Raw genomic sequence first — 21,966 nt, forward strand, 5'->3', positions numbered from 1 at the left:
ATCGGTGGATATATCTGTAGTAATTATGGCCTCTTTCTGTGATCTTAGATACATTTGATTCCATATTCTGTTACTTAGACAGTTCTTATTTGTGCCTTATTTTTGAATTGTTTAATAATTTAGGAAAATAAAGAATAAAATCTAAGGAAAGCGCACAAAATCTTTAGCTATCCATTTGACAAAGCAGATTTCTCCTGTTTTCCGACTTTAGAGATGCGAAAGGGAAATTCTTTACATAAACTTGGCAATAAGCAGTGAGATGAGTGATACCAAGGTCCATGACATGGAGGAACCTACAGGAAAACATACAGAGCAGTTTTGTTAGTATTCATGGCTATGTAGGATCTGCTTACTTCTTAAATGACCATATAGGGAATATGAACATATTACCAAATTTGTAAAAAGGGCAATGACTACAAAACATTTTACCAAAAAAATTTTTGCAAAAATTACTGTAGCCAGGCTTTAACTAAAAGTCAGTATGAATGTAATAATAATAATAATTTTATAGGAATGCATTACAGCGTGTTTTTAAAGTTAGTTGTATGGGATTTTGTTTTACGTTTCTAAAGAGCAGTAAACTTTAGGTGTGTTTTTTGTTAATTTTATTCTCATAGGCTTTTATAAAGGAAGTAAAAAACAACATAAAAAATATATCTGACGAAAAAATCCAATTTCAAATTAAGCAAAAAAAAATAATGCTTTCAAAAAATAGTTTGCACTAAATCTAATATGGATAACACTAATCAGCCAATAACTAAAACCTCTTTGGCCTCCTGTAATCCTAATTTAGAAACACATTGGATCAGAAATTATGAGGGGAAATATGAGAAAAATCTGTTGTGTAGTAAAAATGGCCTCAGGGATTACATATACACTCTTTTCCTCAACTTCTAAGCATTAATATAAATAATAAAAAAAATGAAAAACAAATATTTTCCTTGTAATGTGATTCAGAAAAATTAAAGTAATTTATAAATTGACAGATAACAAAACAGAATTAGAGCTTAAGGTTTCATTGTAAATGTATAAAAATATATAAAGTTACATTTTATATATGATCTTGAAAAATCACATCAGATATAAATAAAAACTTACAGCTCATGGCTCCAGAAAGAGGATTGCTGTCTGTAAAAAGGAAACACAACAAGGTTAATCAAGATACATTCATCACAAACTGATCCATCCAATATTAAACAAAGAAATGATGCTAAGCAATAAGAGAACAAAACAAAATAAAGTGTCCATACTGTGTCTGTATATATATAAATATATAGAGAAATAAGAGATTTAATATTGACCTGGGCCCTCTCACAATAGTCCATCTAGACCCAAGTGATCAGCAGAAAATATCCCTATTTAGGATCGGTTTGAGTCAATCACTGACACTAAAGTCTTTTTCTCTTGGGTGGATTCACGAGTTACCTATTAGAGGTCATTGATAACAGGTAATATTCTGTATGGAGGATAGGTGCTTAGAAACCTGAGCTCTGGTTGGCCTAAGAAAGTCTAGTCTGACACTGCAATACTATGGCTCAGCACACTTTAATGCATTATGGCCCCAATTCAATAACATATTTTCTACAGTTCTCTAATACACCTACAAGTGTCATAAAGTTTTTGTGCAACTTACAAGATGCGTTGAAATTTTGTGACTTTTGTTTTTTTCACGTCTGTACCAGTCAGATTCTTTAAAATGGGTGGAAGATGTGCAGGGCAGGGCATGAATGAGGCAGCATGAGGTAGTGGCTGAGGCACGGATTTCAGCTATGTCTCACTTATTAGGCTGTGTGCATTTGTTTCCATACAGTGAATGTTTTATCACTAGTACATTATCACTGCACAGATTAGCTCCCTGGTGCCAAGTTGTCAGACTCCGCCCCCCCTTCTCATACCCACTGTGAATAGACAATGTACATAGAGAGCCTGGTGTGGGTGGGGCTAGCTTTCTCAGCTCTGCTGCATTCTATCTATAAGAACTCTGATTGTGTCACAATAGCTGCACCCAGTAAACTGTGATACATCACTGGACTCGGGGTCTCTTTTCCTACATTACACTCCTGTTAGATGAGGCAGCAACAACCTGCTGACAGTTTCCCTTTAAGCCTGACGTGCACACCACCAGTCTCAACGATTCTGACCCATTGTTTCAGCACATATTATAGCAGTAAAATCTGGAGATTTTCCTTACCAGCAATTAGCTCCACGTTTAAAGTTGCCACATTATCTGGTGTTGATGATTTACCACTTTTTTGATTGCAGTTCTGCGCAAAGTAGAAAAGAACATTGTTTAATTGAGAATTTTTGAAAAGAGGAATGTAAGGGATCAATCACATGTTGTTGTACAGTCACAACTGATTTTTACTGAAGCAGTAAACTAAGGCCACATGCACAAAATGAGCATTTAGAGAGGTTTGGACCTCAGTATTTGTAAGCCAAAACCAGGATTATGTAAAAAATACAGAAGTGGTGACGAGTTTCTAATATACTTTTCCTCTGATTGTTCCACTCCTGGTTTTGCCTTACAAATACTGATGTAACATACTGACCAAATACTGACCGTGTACACGTGACCTATCAGTAATATAGGAGACATTTACAGTTATCTATGAAATAACAGCACTCCGCTATTGTTTTATCTCTTACTTTTGGCTTTACTGTATCAGAGCTTAGGATTCAGGAATAATGGATGAAACGCTCTTACCACTATGCAGGTCGAGTTGCAGATCGTGACATCGGCGTACAGCTGTACATAGTCATTGTTAGTGATCTTGAAGACTTTCATTGCGAATCTTGCTTCAGTGCCATTACCATTATTAAGGACAGAAATGAGGCCAACACCATATTGAGGGTCCGGGCACCTAAACATAATGGATGTAGATGTAAGAATCACAGAGTCCCTACTCATACTGGCGTCACTCATGCTTATTGAGTTGCAGCTCATTAGCCCTGTACAATGGCCTCTGTATCAGTGTAGGGTTATATTATTGGGAGTTAAGTATCTAGAAGTGATGGAACAGATTAATTTTTATTTTATGATGAAGGTGCTATATCACAATGAAAAAATGTTATGCTCCCATATTAAAGGGAATCTGTCACCAAGTTTTTCTACCCCATCTGAGAGCCGGATTATGTAAGGGCAGAGACCTTGATGTTCCACTTACTTTACTGGTTGCTGCAGTCGGATATTGATGCTATGGCAACTCCATTTTGTCTGCTTGCTTCAAAATCATGTTATTATACTCTTTCCATAACATACATTCTTTCCTTCTTTCCTCTTGATTCACATGCAACTTTCCCACACTAACCTTTTCTCTCAGGAACATTCTATGAGACACCCTGCTTCTATTATCTAGCTAGTCTGAGCCGGGATGTACGACCTTGTAACTTTCCACCATGCACCGAACTAACGATAACATGACCATATGTGCATTTCTGTAATAATTGTACTAACATTGGTTCAAGCTTGTAGTATGGTTGAAGGTGATTGGATATTAATAAATTCAAAACAATATAAAATGCTAAGTAGAAATAAACGGGGTTAGAGATTCTTTGAATCTCCCCATACAGAGCTTTGCCTCCGTCTGGTTTTCTATTGGATTGCGCAATCACCCTTGTAACATAATAATTTGACACTCACTTGGTCATCCGAGAAGGGTCATTACTGCCCTCCCTCAACACCACCACTGACTGACAGCTTTCTGTGTACACTGCATAGGCAGAAAGCTGCCAATCAGTGATGATGGCATGGCTGGAAAGCAGGTTTATTAGTCCACCAATAATAATCTCCTGCTGATAAAACTGTGTTTTTATAAAAACTATACTAAGTAGTCCAGTAAGTGACATATCAGAATATCTGCCCCTACATTATGCTGCTCTCACATTAGGAAGCAAAAACCTGGTGACCGATTCCCTTTAAGTAATATGGACTGAAAAAATAACCCCTTTATGTTGTCTCATTTTCTGGAACTATTTGAAATCTAAGTTTCTTTTATGTGAGCAAAATGTAATGGGAAATCTAACTATAACAAATAGTAAAGACTAGTGTACAAGAGTCCCCATGGCATTAATTTTTTCATTAAGTGTTTATATATATACAGTACAGACCAAAAGTTTGGACACACCATCTCATTTAAAGATTTTTCTGTATTTTCATGACTATAAAAATTGTTCATTCACACTGAAGGCGTCAAAACTATGAATTAACACATGTGGAATTTTATACTTAACAAAAAATGTGAAACAACTGAAAATATGTCTTATATTCTAGGTTCTTCAAAGTAGCCACCTTTTGCTTTGATGACTGCTTTGCACACTCTTGGCATTCTCTTGATGAGCTTAAAGAGGTAGTCACCGGAAATGGTCTTCCAACAATCTTGAAGGAGTTCCCAGAGATGCTTAGCACTTGTTGGCCCTTTTGCCTTCACTCTGCGGTCCAGCTCACCCCAAACCATCTCGATTGGGTTCAGGTCTGGTGACTGTGGAGGCCAGGTCATCTGGCGTAGCACCCCATCACTCTCCTTTTTGGTCAAATAGCCCTTACACAGCCTGGAGGTGTGTCTGGGGTTATTGTCCTGTTGAAAAATAAATGATGGTCCAACTAAATGCAAACCGGATGGAATAGCATGCCGCTGCAAGATTCTGTGGTAGCTATGCTGGTTCAGTATGCCTTCAATTTTGAATAAATCCCCAATAGTGTCACCAGCAAAGCACCCCCACACCATCACACCTCCTCCTCCATGCTTCACGGTGGGAACCAGGCATGTAGAGTCCATCTGTTCACCTTTTCTGCGTCGCACAAAGACACGGTGGTTGAAACCAAAGATCTCATATTTGGACTCATCAGACTAAAGCACAGATTTCCACTGGTCTAATGTCCATTCCTTGTGTTCTTTAGCCCAAACATGTCTCTTCTGCTTGTTGCCTGTCCTTAGCGGTGGTTTCATAGCAGCTATTTTACCATGAAGGCCTGATGCACAAAGTCTCCTCTTAACAGTTGTTGTAGAGATGACCTGGTCTCTAATCTGAGCAGCTGTTAACCTGCGATTTCTGAGGCTGGTCACTCGGATAAACTTATCCTCAGAAGCAGAGGTGACTCTTGGTCTTCCTTTCCTGGGGCGGTCCTCATGTGAGCCAGTTTCTTTGTAGCGCTTGATGGTTTTTGCAACTGCAATTGGGGACACTTTCAAAGATTTCCCAATTTTTCGCACTGACTGACCTTCATTTCTTAAAGTAATGATGGCCACTCATTTTTCTTTACTTAGCTGCTTTTTTCTTGCCATAATACAAATTCTAACAGTCTATTCAGTAGGACTATCTGCTGAGTATCCACCAAACTTCTGCACAACACAACTGATGGTCCCAACCCCATTTATAAGGCAAGAAATCTCACTCATTAAACCTGACAGGGCACACCTGTGAAGTGAAAACCTTTTCCGGTGACTACCTCTTGAAGCTCATCAAGAGAATGCCAAGAGTGTGCAAAGCAGTCATCAAAGTAAAAGGTGGCTACTTTGAAGAACCTAGAATATAAGAAATATTTTCAGTTGTTTCACACTTTTTTGTTAAGTATGTAATTCAACATGTGTTAATCCATAGTTTTGATGCCTTCAGTGTGAATGCACAATTTTCATAGTCATGAAAATACAGAAAAGTCTTTAAATGAGAAGGTGTGTCCAAACTTTTGGTTTGTACTGTATATATATATATATATGTAGCACCCTGAGGATTCGGCTGCTACAGGGGTATTGCACCTCAAACCAGAGGTGTGATATTCCACTCCCGGGTAAGGATGGAGTGTGGGACTGAGCCCAGAAAGCTGCATGCACTACACACATCCCATTTCCGAGGAACAGACCAACGGTACTCCCACTTAGAAATGTGCAGGTACGACCGAGTCTGTTCCTGGCTGGAGTGGGAGGGGGGTGGTACATCCCAGTAGTGTAGGGGCAGATAGGGGGAGCAGCCTGGGTAAAGATAGGAGCTCATTGGGTGCTGGTCACCTGAGCTCACACATAGAGGGAGTATTTAAGGTGGGCACCATCTAAGATCAGGGTCAGTCTTTGCAGAGGAGTCAGTCTGTCAGTCTTTGCAGAGGAGTCAGTCTGTCAGTCTGCCACAGTCGGTCAGTCTGTGAGAAGCCAGAGGAGGAGAGCAGAAGAGCAGAGCTGCCCCAGAGAGAGAGAGAGGAGAAAGGAAGAAAGACCCAGAGGGGGTGAAAGAAAAGGACTCTGAGAACCCAAAGTCCATCATCGGGTGAAGATTTGGCAAAAGGGTACCGGATCCCAAACTGGTGGGGGCTAAAGCACACCCTAGCCAGAGACCGGAGGCCGTGGGCAGGATCTGCCACGGCCACCCACCACATCCACCCTGAAGGCAAACCACATGTAGGGTCAGGGAACCCAAGGCCAAGGGTTTCCCAACAGAAGGCCCGAGGGAGCTGGACCTAGGTGGATCCCTGGTGGGGACGGCCAGAAGACAGGACAGGAAGGAGGGCTCAGGGTCACGCTCCGGACTTGCTTGGGGGTTGGCTGAATCCAGGACCTGGTGGACGCAGCACGGCTCGGGTGGTCACTTGAAGCTGGAGTGACCGGAACATCAGCAGTAAGTAAATACCCTAAACTGCACAACCCGACTCTGTCTTTAATTACTACCTATGCTGCACCACCACAACCCCCATCCTCTGCACCTGACCCCCTGAGGCTATACCCTACCCGTTGGGGGTTATACTATCAAAAGCTGCACCAACACCATCAGCCTCAGCGGACCCTGCTGCAGCGGCGGCCGTAGTGACCGCAATACAACGGGTGGCGTAGTCGACATAAAGAACTTTATAACATCTGTAGGACTGCCACATACTCTGAGCTTGACACCCTGGGCACGGACCGGGTCACAGCCACTCGGAAGACTACAACTCCCATCTGATCCGGCTCCGGGTATTCCCCTAAAGAATATGGCCCAGGGGGCGCGTCATATATATATATATATATATATATATATATATATACATATATATATAAATGTAGGCTGGGTTTTTGCAGCTTGGGCTTAGATCAAGACACTGGGTGCAGCATTCTTCAGTCACGTCATTGCGCCTATGAAGCCGGTTGTACGCTTCCCTGCTGCAGAGGCTCACTGCGCTGACCGGAAGTGCAGATGGAGGCTCACATACATCTTCAGTCATGTGCAGTGCGCCTCTGAAGGAGAGTGATAACTTGCAAAGTGGGACAACTATTCTGAGGAAACTAACGCCTCATCAGCTAGTCAGATTAATTTGCATACGAAAAAACGGAAATTATAGATACTTTTTTTCAACATGTGTTTGAGTGACTCATAGTATAAAGGGCTGGTTATGAAGCAAATTTAACAAGAAAGACACAAATACTGGTGGGTTGGAGGACATGGGGGACCTGCCACGTTCCCTTTACTCTTAACTTTTTATTTCTACATTATAGCAGTGAGAATGACTGAGAAGTTTTTGTGCCTCATTTTAAAGACAAGCAGAGCTTAGAAAGCAGGGGAAGCTTACCCATCTGATCCACTTGTTAGATTAAATACCGGCCCATTTGTAGGATCAACCCCACCTGGGGTGGCGTATAGTCTTATCACTTTAATGTTAAATTGGTTTGCATCCAATTCTGGCATCACTACTCGAATATAAACCGTTTGTTCCACGGTTAGCGATGTGTCGGCTGTAACTTGTTGGGTAAATGCATCATCTGTATACACTGTCATAATTACATTCATTGTTCCTGTTACTCCTGGCACTGCGATGTCTGTGCTCCTGAAAAATACACAAAACACATTAGTAGTATGGCATTTATTCATGGCCGAGCACTAACCAGCTATATCTGATAGTAGACTATGAGACATTTTACTTATGACCAAGCACTGACCAGCTATATCTGATAGTAGACTATGAGACATTTTAACATTGACCAAGCACTGACCAGCTATATCTGATAGTAGACTATGAGACATTTTACTTATGACCAAGCACTGACCAGCTATATCTGATAGTAGACTATGAGACATTTTACTTATGGCCGAGCACTAACCAGCTATATCTGATAGTAGACTATGAGACATTTTACTTATGACCAAGCACTAACCAGCTATATCTGATAGTAGACTATGAGACATTTTACTTATGACCAAGCACTGACCAGCTATATCTGATAGTAGACTATGAGACATTTTACTTATGACCAAGCACTGACCAGCTATATCTGATAGTAGACTATGAGACATTTTACTTATGACAAGCACTGACCAGCTATATCTGATAGTAGACTTTGAGACATTTTACTTATGGTCGAGCACTAACCAGCTATATCTGATAGTAGACTATGAGACATTTTACTTATGGCCAAGCACTGACCAGCTATATCTGATAGTAGACTATGAGACATTTTACTTATGACCAAGCACTAACCAGCTATATCTGATAGTAAACTATGAGACATTTTACTTATGACCAAGCACTGACCAGCTATATCTGATAGTAGACTATGAGACATTTTACTTATGACCAAGCACTGACCAGCTATATCTGATAGTAGACTATGATACATTTTACTTATGGCCAAGCACTAACCAGCTATATCTGATAGTAGACTATGAGACATTTTACTTATGACCAAGCACTAACCAGCTATATCTGATAGTAGACTATGAGACAATTTACTTATGACCAAGCACTGACCAGCTATATCTGATAGTAGACTATGAGACATTTTACTTATGGCCAAGCACTAACCAGCTATATCTGATAGTAGACTATGAGACATTTTACTTATGACCAAGCACTAACCAGCTATATCTGATAGTAGACTATGAGACATTTTACTTATGACCAAGCACTGACCAGCTATATCTGATAGTAGACTATGAGACATTTTACTTATGACCAAGCACTAACCAGCTATATCTGATAGTAGACTATGAGACATTTTACTTATGACCAAGCACTGACCAGCTATATCTGATAGTAGACTATGAGACATTTTACTTATGACCAAGCACTAACCAGCTATATCTGATAGTAGACTATGAGACATTTTACTTATGACCAAGCACTGACCAGCTATATCTGATAGTAGACGATGAGACATTTTACTTATGGCCAAGCACTAACCAGCTATATCTGATAGTAGACTATGAGACATTTTACTTATGACCAAGCACTAACCAGCTATATCTGATAGTAGACGATGAGACATTTTACTTATGGCCAAGCACTGACCAGCTATATCTGATAGTCGACTATGAGACATTTTACTTATGACCAAGCACTAACCAGCTATATCTGATAGTAGACTATGAGACATTTTACTTATGACCAAGCACTAACCAGCTATATCTGATAGTAGACTATGAGACATTTTACTTATGACCAAGCACTAACCAGCTATATCTGATATTAGACTATGAGACATTTTACTTATGACCAAGCACTAACCAGCTATATCTGATAGTAGACTATGAGACATTTTACTTATGACCAAGCACTAACCAGCTATATCTGATAGTAGACTATGAGACATTTTACTTATGGCCAAGCACTAACCAGCTATATCGGATAGAAGACTATGGGACATTTTACTAATGACCAATAACTAACCAGCTATATCTGATAGTAGACTATGAGACATTTTACTTATGACGAAGCACTGACCAGCTATATCTGATAGTAGACTATGAGACACTTTACTTATGGAAAAGCACTGACCAGCTATATCTGATAGTAGACTATGAGACATTTTACTTATGGCCAAGCACTGACCAGCTATATCTGATAGTAGACTATGAGACATTTTACTTATGACCAAGCACTGACCGGCTATATCTGATAGTAGACAATGAGACATTTTACTTATGGCCAAGCACTAACCAGCTATATCTGATAGTAGACTGTGAGACATTTTACTTATGGCCAAGCACTGACCAGCTATATCTGATAGTAGACTATGAGACATTTTACTTATGACCAAGCACTAACCAGCTATATCTGATAGTAGACTATGAGACATTTTACTTATGGCCAAGCACTAACCAGCTATATCTGATAGTAGACTATGAGACATTTTACTTATGGCCAAGCACTAACCAGCTATATCTGATAGTAGACTATGAGACATTTTACTTATGACCAAGCACTGACCGGCTATATCTGATAGTAGACTATGAGACATTTTACTTATAGCCAAGCACTAACCAGCTATATCTGATAGTAGACTATGAGACATTTTACTTATGGCCAAGAACTGACCAGCTATATCTGATAGTAGACTATGAGACATTTTACTTATGACCAAGCACTGACCAGCTATATCTGATAGTAGACTATGAGACATTTTACTTATGACCAAGCACTGACCGGCTATATCTGATAGTAGACTATGAGACATTTTACTTATGACCAAGCACTGACCGGCTATATCTGATAATAGACTATGAGACATTTTACTTATAGCCAAGCACTAACCAGCTATATCTGATAGTAGACTATGAGACATTTTACTTATGGCCAAGAACTGACCAGCTATATCTGATAGTAGACTATGAGACATTTTACTTATGACCAAGCACTGACCAGCTATATCTGATAGTAGACTATGAGACATTTTACTTATGGCCAAGCACTAACCAGCTATATCTGATAGTAGACTGTGAGACATTTTACTTATGGCCAAGCACTAACCAGCTATATCTGATAGTAGACTATGAGACATTTTACTTATGGCCAAGCACTGACCAGCTATATCTGATAGTAGACTATGAGACATTTTACTTATGGCCAAGCACTGACCATCTATATCTGATAGTAGACTATGAGACATTTTACTTATGGCCAAGCACTAACCAGCTATATCTGGTAGTAGACTGTGAGACATTTTACTTATGGCCAAGCACTAACCGGCTATATCTGATAGTAGACTGTGAGACATTTTACTTATGGCCAAGCACTAACCAGCTATATCTGATAGTAGACTGTGAGACATTTTACTTATGGCCAAGCACTGACCAGCTATATCTGATAGTAGACTATGAGACATTTTACTTATGGCCAAGCACTAACCAGCTATATCTGATAGTAGACTGTGAGACATTTTACTTATGGCCAAGCACTAACCAGCTATATCTGATAGTAGACTATGAGACATTTTACTTATGGCCAAGCACTGACCAGCTATATCTGATAGTAGACTATGAGACATTTTACTTATGGCCAAGCACTGACCAGCTATATCTGATAGTAGACTATGAGACATTTTACTTATGGCCAAGCACTAACCAGCTATATCTGATAGTAGACTGTGAGACATTTTACTTATGGCCAAGCACTAACCGGCTATATCTGATAGTAGACTGTGAGACATTTTACTTATGGCCAAGCACAAACCAGCTATATCTGACAGTAGACTGTGAGACATTTTACTTATGGCCAAGCACTGACCAGCTATATCTGATAGTAGACTATGAGACATTTTACTTATGGCCAAGCACTAACCAGCTATATCTGATAGTAGACTATGAGACATTTTACGTATGACCAAGCACTGACCAGCTATATCTGATAGTAGACTATGAGACATTTTACTTATGACCAAGCACTAACCAGCTATATCTGATAGTAGACTATGAGACATTTTACTTATGACCAAGCACTGACCAGCTATATCTGATAATAGACGATGAGACATTTTACTTATGGCCAAGCACTAACCAGCTATATCTGATAGTCGACTATGAGACATTTTACTTATGACCAAGCACTAACCAGCTATATCTGATAGTAGACTATGAGACATTTTACTTATGACCAAGCACTAACCAGCTATATCTGATAGTAGACTATGAGACATTTTACTTATGACCAAGCACTAACTATCTATATATATTAGTAGACTATGAGACATTTTACTTATGGCCAAGCACTGACCAGCTATATCTGATAGTAGACTATGAGACATTTTACTTATGGCCAAGCACTAACCAGCTATATCTGATAGTAGACTGTGAGACATTTTACTTATGGCCAAGCACTGACCAGCTATATCTGATAGTAGACTATGAGACATTTTACTTATGACCAAGCACTAACCAGCTATATCTGATAGTAGACTATGAGACATTTTACTTATGACCAAGCACTGACCGGCTATATCTGATAATAGACTATGAGACATTTTACTTATAGCCAAGCACTAACCAGCTATATCTGATAGTAGACTATGAGACATTTTACTTATGGCCAAGAACTGACCAGCTATATCTGATAGTAGACTATGAGACATTTTACTTATGACCAAGCACTGACCAGCTATATCTGATAGTAGACTATGAGACATTTTACTTATGGCCAAGCACTAACCAGCTATATCTGATAGTAGACTGTGAGACATTTTACTTATGGCCAAGCACTAACCAGCTATATCTGATAGTAGACTATGAGACATTTTACTTATGGCCAAGCACTGACCAGCTATATCTGATAGTAGACTATGAGACATTTTACTTATGGCCAAGCACTGACCATCTATATCTGATAGTAGACTATGAGACATTTTACTTATGGCCAAGCACTAACCAGCTATATCTGGTAGTAGACTGTGAGACATTTTACTTATGGCCAAGCACTAACCGGCTATATCTGATAGTAGACTGTGAGACATTTTACTTATGGCCAAGCACTAACCAGCTATATCTGATAGTAGACTGTGAGACATTTTACTTATGGCCAAGCACTGACCAGCTATATCTGATAGTAGACTATGAGACATTTTACTTATGGCCAAGCACTAACCAGCTATATCTGATAGTAGACTGTGAGACATTTTACTTATGGCCAAGCACTAACCAGCTATATCTGATAGTAGACTATGAGACATTTTACTTATGGCCAAGCACTGACCAGCTATATCTGATAGTAGACTATGAGACATTTTACTTATGGCCAAGCACTGACCAGCTATATCTGATAGTAGACTATGAGACATTTTACTTATGGCCAAGCACTAACCAGCTATATCTGATAGTAGACTGTGAGACATTTTACTTATGGCCAAGCACTAACCGGCTATATCTGATAGTAGACTGTGAGACATTTTACTTATGGCCAAGCACAAACCAGCTATATCTGACAGTAGACTGTGAGACATTTTACTTATGGCCAAGCACTGACCAGCTATATCTGATAGTAGACTATGAGACATTTTACTTATGGCCAAGCACTAACCAGCTATATCTGATAGTAGACTATGAGACATTTTACGTATGACCAAGCACTGACCAGCTATATCTGATAGTAGACTATGAGACATTTTACTTATGACCAAGCACTAACCAGCTATATCTGATAGTAGACTATGAGACATTTTACTTATGACCAAGCACTGACCAGCTATATCTGATAATAGACGATGAGACATTTTACTTATGGCCAAGCACTAACCAGCTATATCTGATAGTCGACTATGAGACATTTTACTTATGACCAAGCACTAACCAGCTATATCTGATAGTAGACTATGAGACATTTTACTTATGACCAAGCACTAACCAGCTATATCTGATAGTAGACTATGAGACATTTTACTTATGACCAAGCACTAACTATCTATATATATTAGTAGACTATGAGACATTTTACTTATGGCCAAGCACTGACCAGCTATATCTGATAGTAGACTATGAGACATTTTACTTATGGCCAAGCACTAACCAGCTATATCTGATAGTAGACTGTGAGACATTTTACTTATGGCCAAGCACTGACCAGCTATATCTGATAGTAGACTATGAGACATTTTACTTATGACCAAGCACTAACCAGCTATATCTGATAGTAGACTATGAGACATTTTACTTATGGCCAAGCACTAACCAGCTATATCTGATAGTAAACTATGAGACATTTTACTTATGGCCAAGCACTAACCAGCTATATCTGATAGTAGACTATGAGACATTTTACTTATGACCAAGCACTGACCGGCTATATCTGATAGTAGACTATGAGACATTTTACTTATAGCCAAGCACTAACCAGCTATATCTGATAGTAGACTATGAGACATTTTACTTATGGCCAAGAACTGACCAGCTATATCTGATAGTAGACTATGAGACATTTTACTTATGACCAAGCACTGACCAGCTATATCTGATAGTAGACTATGAGACATTTTACTTATGACCAAGCACTGACCGGCTATATCTGATAGTAGACTATGAGACATTTTACTTATGGCCAAGCACTAACCAGCTATATCTGATAGTAGACTGTGAGACATTTTACTTATGGCCAAGCACTAACCAGCTATATCTGATAGTAGACTATGAGACATTTTACTTATGGCCAAGCACTGACCAGCTATATCTGATAGTAGACTATGAGACATTTTACTTATGGCCAAGCACTGACCAGCTATATCTGATAGTAGACTATGAGACATTTTACTTATGGCCAAGCACTAACCAGCTATATCTGATAGTAGACTGTGAGACATTTTACTTATGGCCAAGCACTAACCGGCTATATCTGATAGTAGACTGTGAGACATTTTACTTATGGCCAAGCACTGACCAGCTATATCTGATAGTAGACTATGAGACATTTTACTTATGGCCAAGCACTAACCAGCTATATCTGATAGTAGACTATGAGACATTTTACTTATGGCCAAGCACTAACCAGCTATATCTGATAGTAGACTGTGAGACATTTTACTTATGGCCAAGCACTAACCGGCTATATCTGATAGTAGACTGTGAGACATTTTACTTATGGCCAAGCACTGACCAGCTATATCTGATAGTAGACTGTGAGACATTTTACTTATGGCCAAGCACTAACCAGCTATATCTGATAGTAGACTATGAGACATTGTACTTATGGCCAAGCACTGACCGGCTATATCTGATAGTAGACTATGAGACATTTTACTTATGGCCAAGCACTAACCAGCTATATCTGACAGTAGACTATGAGACATTTTACTTATGGCCAAGCACTAACCAGCTATATCTGACAGTAGACTATGAGACATTTTACTTATTGACAAGCACTGACCAGCTATATCTGATAGTAGACTATGAGACATTTTACTTATGGCCAAGCACTGACCAGCTATATCTGACAGTAGACTATGAGACATTTTACTTATTGACAAGCACTGACCAGCTATATCTGACAGTAGACTATGAGACATTTTACTTATGGCCAAGCACTAACCAGCTATATCTGACAGTAGACTATGAGACATTTTACTTATTGACAAGCACTGACCAGCTATATCTGATAGTAGACTATGAGACATTTTACTTATGGCCAAGCACTGACCAGCTATATCTGACAGTAGACTATGAGACATTTTACTTATGATCAAGCACTGACCAGCTATATCTGATAGTAGACTATGAGACATTTTACTTATGATCAAGCACTGACCAGCTATATCTGATAGTAGACTATGAGACATTTTACTTATGGCCAAGCACTGACCAGCTATATCTGACAGTAGACTATGAGACATTTTACTTATTGACAAGCACTGACCAGCTATATCTGACAGTAGACTATGAGACATTTTACTTATGGCCAAGCACTAACCAGCTATATCTGACAGTAGACTATGAGACATTTTACTTAATGACAAGCACTGACCAGCTATATCTGATAGTAGACTATGAGACATTTTACTTATGACCAAGCACTGACCAGCTATATCTGACAGTAGACTATGAGACATTTTACTTATGATCAAGCACTGACCAGCTATATCTGATAGTAGACTATGAGACATTTTACTGATGGCCAAGCACTAACCAGCTATATCTGATAGTAGACTATGAGACATTTTACTTATGATCAAGCACTGACCAGCTATATCTGATAGTAGACTATGAGACATTTTACTTATGATCAAGCACTGACCAGCTATATCTGATAGTAGACTGTGAGACATTTTACTTATGGCCAAGCACTAACCGGCTATATCTGATAGTAGACTGTGAGACATTTTACTTATGGCCAAGCACTGACCAGCTATATCTGATAGTAGACTATGAGACATTTTAAGAAGGAAGGAACTTACCCTGATACTGGTTTTAAAGTAATGTTGAGGGAAACAGGATAAGTTAGGGGGTAGATGCAGGTGAGGTTGGCCGTGGCGTTATTCCTAGTGATGATCGTGTGCTGCTCAGCATAAATATGCAGGATATTGGAATAAATGGCGTGAGTTGCATTTACCTGAGAAGAAACGAATAATGGCTGTGTCATACATTTTATCTGGGGTGATGGAGAAATATTGGAATAGCGTTTCCTCATTACTATTGGCCTACATGTGAAATTATAATTACAATATAAAACATATCTGCAACATTACAAGTGTAAATAGGAACAAAGAAAATGTCAGTTCATCTTCCATCCAGTCTGTGTAATGTATCCGCAGGAACTCTCCCTACAGTACGGGCACATAGTGGTGTCACTGTACACCGGACTCGGGCACATTTATAAAGCCAAACAATTTAGGAGGTTACTTATAAAATCCTTCAGAATGACCTGCATTAGCTGCGGACACAGACAAGAAGGGAGCCGATAAAATGCAAGGTTAACCCCTTCACCCGATTTTACAGGTTTTGTTTTTGTTTTTGATTTTTATTGCTTGTGCTATACATAGCAGAGCATCAGGTAAAAGCCCAAATCATCATGACAAGCACGGAGGTCTCCAGCAGAACAATGGCTGCCATGGCAATCGGTCACGTCACGGGTGAGCCGATGGGCAATGGGGAATGACGCACCCTCTGCCGGAGTGTGATAACTGTTGCTGTCAGATATTCGCAGTGGAATTTAACTGCTCTGCTTCACCCGCGGCTGTTAAAGGCACATGATGGCTGCTTAAATCAGCCATTAAATGATGGGAAAGATGTGGGCTCAGAGTACAAGCCTGCAATGAAGGCAGTGACATGACATATGATGTACATGTATATTGTGAAGGGGTTAATTGATGTAAAGTAATACACCAAGGCTCCAAAAATATTATTGCATATCAATAGAAGACATCTGTGTATACAAGACAGGAACCTGAGTCCTCTGCTTACAGGTAAGCTCAGCAGCAGTACTCAATGTCAAGCAGTAGCTGCAAAAGCAGTATATAAAAAGAGGACAAAAGCCTATTTACAAATGAAATATTACAAAAAATGTAAATGTGTATAAAACAGCAGAAGAAGATTTGCATTCTCTCCAATAATGAGAGGTCACAAATATTGGGCTTCCTAAGGTCAGAAAAATACATTTTAGTGGTGATCTAAATATGTGTACTTAATACAAAGAACGCAAACATCATTCATTACAGAACTGTACGGTGGACCAGGAATCATTGATGATGTGATGAAGAAAGGCAAATCAGACATGAATATATAACAAAACAGCATTACAGTAACAGCAATCACATTATGGAATTCTGTACCACAAATTAGTAATTAAAGATACAATGTCAACATTGATAACAAGGCATCTTATCTATTGAAAAATGGCATTGAGGGTCCTACTTGAGCTTGGTAGACATGCGCCTGTTTTCATCATACATTGAAGCATGTTTTACTTGTACTCACTGTTAAACTGTTGCCGCACTTTGCGGAGCTCATTGGATTATGGAAGGCGACTTGAAACTCTCCATCTACCGAGTATTCTTTACTTGCACAGTCGGGATCAGTGTTATTAAGCAGTGCCAAGTTAGAGGTGTTGAACAGGCTCGCTTCCAGTTGGCATTTTGAAATGTAAATGGTCATCACTCCATTTGAGCAGTTAATAGTTGGAGTTGGTGGTGTCACTAAATGGGGAAACAACGGACAAACTTCTTTTACACACAGAAATGCACACAGAAAACCATTCGGAGTCAAATACAAGCGGGTTCATTAACAATTTACAAGTGTATTATAAGATTATTTGTACTATAACCATCTTATCACTGGAATTCACCAATTATAACGAATTATAATGAATAATTAGATAATCCTCCGCCATGTGTAGGAGGTGGCATCAATGTTACATGGAGCTAAAAGGACTCCATGTGGGGCTCCATGGCCTTCTGTGGGGGCTGCAGAGATCTTCTTTCTTTGGAAGCAATGCTGCTGCAATGTAACAATTGCTGAGAACGCTCACGCTCTGTATTCCTTACCTGAAGAATTGTAGTTACTGAGGTCACAGGTACAATTGGCCGGTGGATCACAAGATTCGGTTACTGCATGCACTACATGAAGAGAAAATAATAATGTGGTAAGACATGTTACACTTCTACAATCCCCGCTAACACATTGTGAAATGAATAAATCTTTAAATAAAATTTCCTTGATTTTATACAATATATGAATTTTTCTTACCTGATAAAAAAGCGCACAGCGCCAGAAGTAATCCTAGTAAAATCTTCATTGTGCCTACAAGACAAAGGAAACAGTTAATCATTAAGATTTGTTTTTAGTCCTTTGACAAATTGATTTAATTTCCCACTAAGTGTTAGAATAAGATGTGTCCTTCCTTTTTATTATCTTCACACAAGAAATCCTCCAAAGAGTGGTGTCAGATGGGCAGGTTTGGATAAAAGAGGTAAAGGAAGGAGGGATACGGCTGATGAATTCATCCTAGAAATCGTGCCCATACTGTACCGCGTCTAGAATATTACATGGGGAAATAAAATGTTTTTCTATAAGATGTGAATATGAGCTGCTTCATGTCCTGCCTCGCTCCTCCCGGCAGCTCCATCACACAGTGCTAGGCCTCTATACAGATTCATGCATGAAGGATTTTTTTCAGTAACATTAGGGGTTTGTTTTTCTTATAGCCACTGTGGATATGGAGGATATGATCTTGTCAATGATCTAAGAAAGATTTTGAAGTATTTCATTAACTTTAACAGTTCTATCGCTGGTTCTGTCTCAATTCCATTGGAGATATTTAAGAAACCATGTTAAGAATATAAGAGATTTGGATTTTCTCAAGTTACAGGTAAGTGGCTCCCTGTAAGGGCTCGTTCACATGAGCGTATACATCGGATGAGTGCTATCTAGTGTTTTATCGGATAGCGCTCAGCCCAATGTTATACTATGAGGCATTGCTGAAACCGATTCGACATGAGAAAAAAATTGCAGCATGTTAAAAGATTCTGCTCAAATCGGATCACACTAACCCATTCAAGTCTATGGGTGTGTTGAAACCTTTGGACTGCATTTGTATGACATCTGAGTGCAGTTCGATTTCTCCCGGATCACAGAATGGAGAAGATGGAGAAATCTTGATCTTGATCTTCTCCTCGCCTGTGTTATGATTCCCTCATTTAAGAAAATCAGATCACACTAAGTTGACACTTGGCTCAAGCTCTGTTCAGAGTTTGATCTTAGTGTCTTTTACATAATCAATCCAAATCTCTCACATGAGAGAATCTATGCTTGTGTGACCTGAAAGTATGTGCAAACAACATTATTGAGGACAGTGATTGGCTGCAGTAGTAACTTAAATGATGGATGAGACATCATCACAGCTGGATTGGAGGTCACCACTAAGTGACAACTCCAGAGCCGCTGCAAATCCAGCGCATACGTAATGGTTATGTATTTATTTTATAATATTACATACTTTTGGGCTGATTTTTTAAAATATGAGCAAACCTCTTATATAATGTACATTAACTAAACATTTATGGACTGCATTATGGGTATCTAAGTAATACAAACTAAAATGTATACAAACATAAGAACATCAATCAAGAAATACAAAGTTACCAACAGAAAAAATATTGCAGAATATTTGATGTGATTAGTTGCCATGCTTTATGTATTTGGAGTTTACAAACAAGAAAATGCAAAGTGATATCTCAGCATATAAATATTACTGTGCATTATAATACATACCCGTATATTTTATATGAAATTATCAAGAATATATCTAGAAAAATCTGTCCACCATATCAAACATGATCTAAAAGCATCATTGAATTAAACAAGTATGTAATAATAATAATAATAGTAGTAAAAAGGTATAATTCACATTAGTTTCTGAAACTATCTGCTTAAGAGTACTTAGTAGTCTGGATAAGCATGGAGAAGCTTGGTGGTTTACCTTGATGAGAAGATCAGGTGAAGCTTGTAGATGTTTAGGACTGGTTGGAGCTGCTTATATACTGCTTGTTCTTGTGCCGCTGGTCCAGCCAGAGGATGTACGGTGACAGGGTGTGTATGTGGTGACACAAGTGTCCACGACAGTGCCCAACCCTGATACTAAAAATTCAGCTATTTTAGCCTAAAGTGATTTATTTCTGCAATATCAAGCAAAACTAAAGTTCAGTTTGCTTGTCCATGGCAACAATTGACAAACATGCTAATGTATGTCGTCATGATCATTATGAAGACAATAGATTACCTCCCATAAGCATCATGTAGATCTACATACTTGAGATGTCAATAAAGAAAATAATGCTCACATCAAATAGAGCTATGAGAGCTCAGAGTTTTGCTAATTTTGGGTACTCATGAAAGGAAGATGATGTATCTATCTGCACTAGTGATGAGCGAGCACGAAAATGCTCGGGTGCTCATTGCTCGAGTCGAGCAAATTAAAATGCGCGAGTGCTCTGTCGAGTAACGAGCCCAATGTAAGTCTATAGGAAACTCGAGCATTTTTCTGGCGCCCCCCCCGGCGGTCTGCAGAGGGGACTAAAAATTGTCCAAATCGATGAGAACAGTGCTCAAATGACATGGGAACAGCATGGGGAAGACGCCTGGAAGCATTTCTGACTCCCAGATCACTGCTGTCAACAACGCTGTCAGAGTATTACGCCACTTTTACGGACTCACAATAAAACATACAAAAACGAAACCAAAATGGATTTTCCTGGGAAATATGTTAAGGAACATCCTTTCCAGGATAATGACTTGTATATAAGGCAAAATAAATAACCAAAAATAAAAATGCTCCTCCACACCTTGGGCTATGTTCACACGTAGTGTTTTTGATGCGTTTTTGCACTTTTGCATTGCTTTCAACCAAGACAAATGTATTCACCGGGAAATGTAATTTTAACATTTTACAACCTTATCTGGCCATGTGGTGTGTGAGATATCATCAGACATATCCTGTTTCATTTATGAAGGAAGGATTGTGAAAGTCACAAACACTATTTTTACAGCCTTACTATTCTTAAAGGGCCAGCAGTCGGCTATGCTCTGTTGCTCCCACTATTAAAGAGTGGGTCTCCTATACTGTTATTGCGTATGCAGAGACTGCAAGGGCTGCCAAAAATTTGCACGCACCCCACTACCTCTTTGAAGAGACATAGAGAAGGGTCTCAGTAAAAAAAATGTTCCCATTATAAAGGAGTGGGTCTCCTATAGTGGTAATACCAATGCAGTGACTTCAAGGGTTGCCAAAATTTGGAAAAAACCTCAATAACAATTTATAGACAAATAGAGGTGGGCCTCAGAAACAACATGTTCCCATTAGAAAGGAGCGGGTCTGCTATCCAGTTATAGGGTATGCAGTGAGTCCAACGGCTGACAAAATTTAGGAAAAACCCCACTAACAATTTAAAGACACATAGAGCTGGACCACAGTAATGACATGTTCCCATTAGAAAGGAGAGGGTCTGCTATCAAGATATAGGGTATGCAGTGAGTCCAAAAGCTGCCAAAATTTAGGAAAAACCCACTAACAATTTAAAGACACATAGAGCTGGGCCACAGTAAAAACATATTCCCATTAGAAAGGAGAGGGTCTGCTATCCAGTTATAGGGTATGCAGTGAGTCCAACGACAGCCAAAATTTTGTAAAAACCCTACTAACAATTTAAAGACACATGGAGCTGGGCTACAGTAACAAGTACGACATATTCCCATTAAAAAGGAGAGGGTCTCCCATACTGTTTTCCTATAGAGTGAATGCAACGGCTGCCAAAAATTTGGAGGCATTTC

At 39.2% G+C, this 21,966-nt stretch overlaps 1 protein-coding gene across 1 annotated transcript; it reads right to left on the reverse strand.

Annotated features, from left to right (window-relative positions):
* Positions 1-231: 231 nt before the first annotated feature.
* On the reverse strand, positions 232-18,436 carry LOC141237120 (pancreatic secretory granule membrane major glycoprotein GP2-like). Its single transcript, XM_073668354.1, has 9 exons — positions 18,388-18,436; positions 18,186-18,257; positions 17,620-17,837; positions 16,101-16,255; positions 7,529-7,783; positions 2,705-2,861; positions 2,192-2,264; positions 1,099-1,128; positions 232-293 (listed from the first exon to the last, which is right to left on the reverse strand). Exons 1-9 carry the CDS (start codon positions 18,434-18,436, stop codon positions 232-234), a joined length of 1,071 nt encoding a protein of 356 aa, XP_073524455.1.
* Positions 18,437-21,966: the final 3,530 nt, after the last annotated feature.

Source organism: Phyllobates terribilis, unplaced genomic scaffold, assembly GCF_046119375.1.
Source record: "Phyllobates terribilis strain yellow unplaced genomic scaffold, ASM4611937v1 Scaffold_1__5_contigs__length_1240528914, whole genome shotgun sequence".
In the NCBI taxonomy this organism is placed as follows: domain Eukaryota; kingdom Metazoa; phylum Chordata; class Amphibia; order Anura; family Dendrobatidae; genus Phyllobates; species Phyllobates terribilis.